At 35.4% G+C, this 7,804-nt stretch overlaps 2 protein-coding genes and 1 non-coding gene across 5 annotated transcripts; 2 read left to right on the top strand and 1 right to left on the bottom strand.

Annotated features, from left to right (window-relative positions):
* Positions 1 to 750: 750 nt before the first annotated feature.
* LOC109858489 (tetraspanin-7-like) lies at positions 751 to 2,951 on the top strand. Of its 3 annotated transcripts, none has more exons than XM_020435801.1 (6): positions 763 to 1,069; positions 1,141 to 1,329; positions 1,550 to 1,714; positions 2,044 to 2,247; positions 2,378 to 2,653; positions 2,831 to 2,946. In XM_020435801.1, the coding sequence occupies exons 1-6, from the start codon at positions 977 to 979 to the stop codon at positions 2,855 to 2,857; spliced, it is 954 nt and encodes a 317-aa protein (XP_020291390.1). In that variant the 5' UTR covers positions 763 to 976; the 3' UTR covers positions 2,858 to 2,946. The 3 variants fall into 3 exon arrangements, with proteins under 3 accessions (XP_020291392.1, XP_020291390.1, XP_020291391.1); XM_020435802.1 differs by having other exon boundaries at positions 770 to 1,069; positions 2,378 to 2,618; positions 2,831 to 2,940; XM_020435803.1 differs by lacking the exon at positions 2,044 to 2,247 and having other exon boundaries at positions 751 to 1,069; positions 2,831 to 2,951.
* Trnad-guc lies at positions 1,825 to 1,896 on the top strand. Its single transcript has one exon. It is a non-coding gene; the product is annotated as a tRNA-Asp (tRNA).
* A 291-nt stretch (positions 2,952 to 3,242) lies between the features above and the next one.
* LOC109858490 (CD63 antigen) lies at positions 3,243 to 7,754 on the bottom strand. Its single transcript, XM_020435804.1, has 5 exons — positions 5,475 to 7,754; positions 4,952 to 5,140; positions 4,507 to 4,671; positions 3,861 to 4,076; positions 3,243 to 3,750 (listed from the first exon to the last, which is right to left on the bottom strand). The coding sequence occupies exons 1-5, from the start codon at positions 5,535 to 5,537 to the stop codon at positions 3,685 to 3,687; spliced, it is 699 nt and encodes a 232-aa protein (XP_020291393.1). The 5' UTR covers positions 5,538 to 7,754; the 3' UTR covers positions 3,243 to 3,684.
* Positions 7,755 to 7,804: the final 50 nt, after the last annotated feature.

Genomic DNA, 7,804 nt, shown 5'->3' with positions numbered 1-7,804 from the left:
AAGAAAATAATAAAGAAGAATAGTTACATTATCGACACGACGTAGTTGTGGACTACTACTTAGTTCGTACGGCGCCCGTTGGCGCTACGAGGAACCCCCCCGCTTGCCCTCCGATCCCCGCGCCTACTCCGCGAATTTTTGACGCCGTGTGTACGTATACACAAAGATCGTAAAAAACCTTTTATCTATTAACAGAGAAACTGTATCGCAAAAATACATATCGTGAGATAACAAGATAGCAAATTCTAAAGTTCTGTCAAGAATTTTTTTTTTCAACTATCACATGTATTATATTGTTAGGGCTATTCTACAATGAGTTGAAAATGTCCCGTCGCCAGTTGCAACTACTAGGGAAAAAGTATTATTTTACGTGCTGCGGTTGCCAGTTGCTGTTGACAAAAGTTGACCAACTCTTTTTTAGCAACCGCAACGACAAAGCGCAACTAGAAATAATACTTTTCTTTTCGTAATTGCTACCTTTCGCAACTGGCAACGGGACATTTTCAACTCATTGTAGAATGACCCTTACATCTTACTCATATAAAAGATATCTGATAACGCAAATTTCTCTATATTTTTTGTGACTTCTTTATTATTATTTCAGATATTGCAAACAAAGCGCGTCGCAACTATGCTATCAAAAACGACTCGCAATAAGCTAATTATAAATACATGTTCTCTGAAGTGCAAAAGCACATCTGAGAAAATTGTTTTGTTTGTTCAGAGACTTTACTAAATGTGTTGTATAAAACTATATAGTAACATATCGAAGTATTACGTGTAATCAATTAAAAATCTATGCTGCTAGATAGCCATGATAAAACTTAGGAAGTAACGAGATTCTGTCATTGAGAAGCTATTATAAACACGTAAAGCACGTTCGTCGAGAAAGTGACTATTTGTTGCAAAGTTCTTCTTGTTAAAAATATTTCTTATTTCGCAATAAGTGTTGAATGTTGTTATCGTGAAAAAAGTAATGGCGTTGTTGTGCGTTCGAAAACTTACGAAACACCGTAACGTGCAATTTTGGATTCAAATTTTTCTAATTCAGTGTAATCTTATACTAAGCGTACGTATACAAATGCGCGTATTTGCAAAGATCGATATTGTTCGCACAAAAAACAGACCGTTTCTTTTCAGCTCGTGGGAATAGGCGGATTAACTATAAGCATTCTGACTAAAAGCGACTTTTTCAATGACCTAATATTATTGGACCATTATGAAAGCCTTCATGTCAACGTTTTTTTCGGTTGTTCGATCGCGCTAATTGCGATTGGATGGCTCGGTATTTTTGGTGGCACACAAAATTCTCAAAAAATAATCATCGCGGTAAGCGAATTATCTGTTGCGGATCAATGCGCGCTCTTGCAGAAATTTATTACCGGTGTGATCGAAGTAGTACTTACTTTTTTGAATACGTGTAAATCAATGTTGAACAATGCTTTTATTATCTAAAACAAATATATTATTTGGGGAACACGTCAAGTAAGAAATTTCTACAAGAGCGATACTGTGCATATAATTTGCTGTGCATATAATTGTTTTACAGAATGGAATGTTGTTATTCGGATTTGGAATTGGCACCACGATTTATGTCGCCTTAATGGACATATACTCAGATTATTCGAACACCGGCGAATTGTATAAACACATGCGAGAGGAAATGAAGAATTACAAAGATCACAAAGACATCATCGATACTTTGCAAACTACTGTGAGTTTACACATTATTTTGTTAATTAAACTTATTTTACATCTCGCAATGTTTTGTATAAAAGTGCAAATGATGCTGATAAGCACGAAGAAGAGTGTCTCTCGCAAGATTCCTCGGTAGTATAGTGGTTAGTATCCCCGCCTGTCACGCGGGAGACCGGGGTTCGATTCCCCGCCGGGGAGAGATTTTTTTATTTTTTTTTTGTTCTTTTTGTCTTTTCTTTCTCTTTTAACTACGCGGTATACATTTGTCTAAGTTTTAATTAAAACTAATGGTAATACTTAAAAAAAATCTTTTTCAATAAAAATATTCAATGTTTGAAATTGTAGCTTTTGTGTTGCGGACTCGATGACATTACAACGTGGAATACGAGTATTCCTGCGTCTTGTTGTCGAAATAATCAGACAGAAACAGAATGCATATTGGGTTCTCCTTATTTGCAAACTAATGGATGTTTCGAGGAGTTCGTTCACACTGCGCGTTATTATGCTTGGCTTCTGTTCGCTGTTCTCGCATTCATCGGGTTTCTTAAGGTGAAAATTTTCTCCGAAGAGTTACTTTACTCAATTTTACTTATTACTAGAGTATATATGTTTGAAGTATGTATCTTTTATACTCTTAAATTCGAATATACCTTCAAATAGTAAACAATTGTGTGTGTAGACTTTCGGGATTACTCTGTCGTATCTACAAGACCGTATTATTAACGAAAAAAAGAAGAAAAAAAAGGCCGCACAGAAAGATTCGATAGAAATTGAGAGATCTAAAATTACCCGCCCGGGACCATCCGTAGAAATTGAAGATCAAGGAAGGGATGAGGTGGACAAAGAGAAAAAGTTAGACGAAGACGAGAAAAATATGGAAAATACAAAAGATGATAACGGAGAAGGACAGTCAAATGCATGTAGGAACATCTGCAAGGATAGTTCATATGGACGAGTTAATGTCAATTTATGAAACGAACTTTGTGTTTCTATTTTTTTTTTATTATAAAGTGATTTAAAACGAACACATACTTCGTTTTTACTTTTAATATCAAAATACTTTTATTAATGCAAATAGGTTTATTTAATGCGTAATGAAGATCATTAACAGGTAATTATTTATTATTTACAGAACATTGTAATGTTACATTTTCATTGACGGGAGAATCCAACGTTTACAAGAGATCACATCAAAGAAAGATATTTATTTCTAATTGTTATAAAAATTATTGTATTTTAAATTGGTAAAACTTTTATGTAAGTATAAATAAATCTATATTAATTTAATCTTGAATTAAACGCATCTTTTAAAACTGGTCTTTATATTTGCGAATTGTTTGTTAAATTTTTAACTCAGGTTTAAGTGTTACATACACTTATACGTTAATTAAGTAAACACGATATAGTAAAGTGAATGATTTATTATTGTATACAGATGCCACTAAAATGGACAATGAAAATTATATATCGATATTTACGAATATATAAACCACGCGCACACATACACACACACATATATATATATATATATATATATATATAGCTATAATATGCAAATAATATACGCACGTCTTTATATAAATCCACATTAAAAAAATCAAGATAAAGAATGTTTTCTTTGAAAGATAATGAATGTTTACAATTAAAACAAAATACACTGAAAAATACAACTAGAGACCTACCGCATACTATTAATTACCATTATGTATTATATGTATATTGGTACTATACTTGTACGTGTTATATACAGAATACATATATTTAATAAATAAAATATAAGTTATAAATAAAAGTACTTAACGATATTAATCTTTCGAATCTTTTTCATTAGTAATTAGATATAAATTGTTAACACCATTGTCTTATACCATTGAGCTTAAGTTTTATCATATTTTACCTACGATAGCAAATTTTAAAGCTAAACTTGACGCAATTGTGGAATAAAATATATGTGTGTTAAAAATGAATAAAATTAAATTCCACGTTTTATTTATCCGCGTGTTCTTTTTTTATAGCTGCGGCAAGACAACAAGCAAAAATGATGCCGGCAATCTGAAAGAGAAAAAAATGCACGTTTAAAAGTTTCACTTCTCTAAATATGATACATAATTAAAAAACTCTTATAAAGTAAATAGAAAAACAGAGAGAAAGAGATTAGTTACTTCTATAAAAGCTATTCCGATGCCCACACCAATCAAGACTGTGGCGCTTTTCTGGACTCGCATTTCCAGTTTGTTGAAGCATCCTTCTCGATACATCATTGTAGAACCCATCTGGCATGATCCTATAACCTGCGAATCCTCCATGCAACACGAGGACGGAAAAGATAACGTAGATGAGGTCCAGTCGCTAGGACCGTCCACACCGCAACATTGCAGCTGTTACATAAACAAATAAAATTAATATATTCTATTTTACGTTAATTAATTAAGTTATTAATTAACTAACGTAACTAGTAACATTTAATATATAACTTGATTAATTTTTCTAAAGTAAAACAAGAAAGAGAGAGAAAAAGAGAGAGAGAGAGAGAGACTATGTTAAATAGAACAAAGTAATTTGATCTATGCACATACGATTGTTCTAGTAACATCTATCAAATTAGCACACACTCGTGAGAAACATGAATATACTTGTCTGCTTTACTTGCACGCGATTGTAACTTACACGCGGTTTAAACTACTACATGGAAACTGCATGTACCATTTTCCTTACGGCACGAAACCTCTATCGATTTTATCACTTCCACCTTTGTGGAAATCGACAAAACTATTAGCGCGTGTTGCGCTCCAGATTCAGTATACTGACCTTTTTCTGCACGTTGTCCCACGCCTGTCTGTCCGCCTCGCTGTAAGTCTTGAGCGATTCTTTGAGACTGTCCTTCATTACCATGCTGAAATCGTTTTTGAACACCGCCGCCGCTATGCCAACCGCGAGCTCAATCACGAAGATTATCACCAGCGCGACCGCGAACTAAATAATTTTTAAGAGATTAAGTGAATTCAAAAGTTCTCGCCAAATTTTTAAGGAAAACTGTGATAAAATTAATTTTATCAACATTAATTTTATTAAATTAATTTTAACTACTGATATTATCCTATTTTTACCTGTAAGACACTATTGTTTTCTTAATTTTATTTCCCTATTAATTTTATAATTACTCAATAAAGATAACAAGTTTAGTTTTAGTTTTCACTCCTTACATTTACTTTTTTTTTTTAATTAATTTAACTTATTTTTTAATGTAACTTACGGCGATCAGCATGTTGTAATGCTCCTTGAGCGCACCGTAACATCCTAGGAAAGCTATGAGGAAGACGATAGCGCCCGCAACTATGAGCACTATGGGCGGTGCTATTATCCTTCCTTCTACAAAGTGATTGAATTCACTGATATCCCCCAACACAAATCCTCCCGCCGCGATAATACCTACACCGGATACCTGGAATAATCGATTTCGACGGCTGAACGGTTTTTCTTCGTCGTCGTAATATTTTCCAATTCGTATCGAACAAAAGCAAAACCGCGCAAAAGTCCGTTACAACTCAAGAAAAACGAAAAGAGCATTGAATTATCAAAAGAAGTGCGCGCGCTCGCGCCCGAAAGTATTTCTTCAGAGAAGATCGCGACAAAAAACTATTTAAAAATTCACAAGAAAATATTTATTTAACTATGTACGCACTGAAGACGGAGAGAAGATGCTTCAAAAAGTGTTTATTCTCTCGAGTACTTTCAACAAGCAACTCTCTTGTTTGCTGTCGTTCTCGTTTACTCACCGCGAAGATCAAGTTGAAGATGAAAAGGATGTACTTGATAATGTTCATTCCACAAGACTCCATGATGTCTTTCTCTCTCTTTCTGTTCTCTATAAAATCGTCAATTCTATATCTTATTTCAAAACTACTCTCACACCGATTTCACACTTGGCGAACTTAAACAAGCCGGACGTATATAATCGATCGTCTTGCGTTCGGTACGACAGACGTGCGGTCAATGGGAGAGCGATCTAGGTGGGTAGGTACCCCTGGCGTTTGAGTCTAGGCGACGAAAGGCTTCGATCGAAATCCTCCGGGGGCTCGAGGCCACCGAGGCACAAAGACACACAGACAGGCGAGCACACACGACCTCATTGGTCGTCCAGGGCGATGCTCGAGGACCTGGAGAACGCGGTCGGCGCGCGTTACCAGTCTGTCATTGGTCGACGATCTCACGGGCGAAGGTGTTATGTGGTCGTCGATAGTAACCATGGTTTCACTCGGCTCTAACCATCGGGTGAAACCAGCTTTTCAGAGAAAAGAAGAAAATAGGACGCGTAAAATCCACACAAACTCCCCCTCTTGCGGATTCGGTTATTATCATCTTCGCCTCGCGAAGTAGTAATCGATTTACACGTAGCGGAAGCCATCGATTGTCTTCAATGTGTACAAAAGCCCCGCCGTTATCTTGAGAATTAAACGCGGAAAGAATCCTCGAGTTCGACTTTTGTGGTCTAGCGCAAGATCGCACAAGAAATTTTGTATTACTCTATCCTGTTGATTCTCCGTGTTCGAATCTGAGTCAGGTGATGATATTTTATTTGGCGGCTTTTACTTTCGGCACGCGTGTTCACTTTAAATTAGTAACTTATTAGTTAAATTACTCTCATTGTTTTGAATTACTTTGATATCTGACCGGATATTAGTTTGCCGATTTGCCGGGATGACCCAAATGTTACACCACGATCAGGAACATCAATTGTTCATCTCATTAAGCGACATATTATTTTGCGACGCTGTATTGCGACGCAAGCCGCGTCGCAAAATTTATCGGGCAAACCGCGTGTTGAGCATCGCATTCTGAACGATCGCTTAACGCAGAGTAAATAACATCACGTTATCTAATTATTCATACGGTGTACATACACGCAAAGTAGGTCGCAAAGTGGACTCGCAAATGCGGTGACGTTTTCGTGATTCCGATAGACATCTGTGACGTTTCTTTTGAGTGAAACTTCCAGTAAAGAGGCTTAGCTTATTTTTACATGCAAACGGGATTCGCCACATTTTCCGTATATCGCACAGACACGCATGTAGGTTAATGAGAGAGCGCAATAGAGAGTTCACACGCACACACACACACACACACATGCTTACATACTTCTTCACGCTAGCAGCGTGATTACATGCGCAGTGATAACACGTTGAGAATTTAAAGAGTTTTCACGATCGAAACGTGTCTTTTTAACTTGATCATCGCGTTCACTTTACATTTATGCGCTAAGTTTTTTTCTTTGAAAAGAGATTACGTTGATTTAAAAGCATATATTAGTACAATAAATATTGAATTGTGTAAATAAAAAAACAATAACAAGATAATAATTTTTACATCAATGATCTTATTTTTCATTTATTGATGGCAAACTGCTTCGTTGTATAAATGATATTCACAGTGTAAACGTTACTTACAAGACACACAGAGAGATAGACAAGACAATTAGAAATTTAATCGGTAACTCTATCTTTGCATCTAACGTAGATTAATTTTGAGAAAAGTGCGCAATTTTTCTATAAACGAAATTCATTAACTTATCAGATTTTTTACGAATACTCTGTCACTAAATAAATCTTATCTTATGATAAGTAACACTTATACATTGGACTATTGAACATCTTACGTATATATATCAAGTTATAAGTAAGTAGACACATGCCGCGAATTTTACAATTCACACACAAGTGTGTTGTGTGCGTAAATTAAACATTGTAAATAAAACAGAATGTTTTATAATTAGAAAACGCAATTTCTTCGAAATGTGTCAACCTGTGAGCGGAGAAGCGATTGGACTCTCACACAAGGTAACGTGCAGTAAATGCAATTAAACATTGCGTCGACTTCAATTTGTGACGGAAACTCTACACCTGCTCTGTCAGTGTATTTGTAATTCACGTCGAGAGATAAAAAAAATACCATTTTCTTTCGTATATCTTCTAGCCAATCGAGAAAAACTTGTTTTATTCGGTACGACGTGTGTATTATGTGTGTATTATTTTTAATCGCGACGATGTGTCGCGCTTAAAATTAGAAAAAAAAATTGACGCAATCGCAGTCTTTGTTGTCTCTTTTTTCG

This window comes from Pseudomyrmex gracilis, unplaced genomic scaffold (assembly GCF_002006095.1).
Source record: "Pseudomyrmex gracilis isolate BER0280 unplaced genomic scaffold, ASM200609v1 scaffold_206, whole genome shotgun sequence".
In the NCBI taxonomy this organism is placed as follows: domain Eukaryota; kingdom Metazoa; phylum Arthropoda; class Insecta; order Hymenoptera; family Formicidae; genus Pseudomyrmex; species Pseudomyrmex gracilis.
Note: the sequence above shows the minus strand (reverse complement) of the source record. Positions and strands in the feature narration are given on the sequence as shown.

Bases quoted from the DNA above. Each gene is read 5' to 3' on its own strand.
- LOC109858490 (XM_020435804.1), bottom strand. From the start codon at position 5,537: ATGGAGTCTTGTGGAATGAACATTATCAAGTACATCCTTTTCATCTTC. The intron at 4,672-4,951 runs GTAAGTTACATT...AAAATTATTTAG, and splicing joins ATTACAACATGCTGATCGCC to TTCGCGGTCGCGCTGGTGAT. The intron at 4,077-4,506 runs GTCAGTATACTG...TTTATGTAACAG, and splicing joins GGGACAACGTGCAGAAAAAG to CTGCAATGTTGCGGTGTGGA.
- LOC109858489 (XM_020435801.1), top strand. From the start codon at position 977: ATGGCGTTGTTGTGCGTTCGAAAACTTACGAAACACCGTAACGTGCAA. The intron at 2,248-2,377 runs GTGAAAATTTTC...TTGTGTGTGTAG, and splicing joins CATTCATCGGGTTTCTTAAG to ACTTTCGGGATTACTCTGTC. The intron at 2,654-2,830 runs GTTAATGTCAAT...TATTATTTACAG, and splicing joins AGGATAGTTCATATGGACGA to AACATTGTAATGTTACATTT.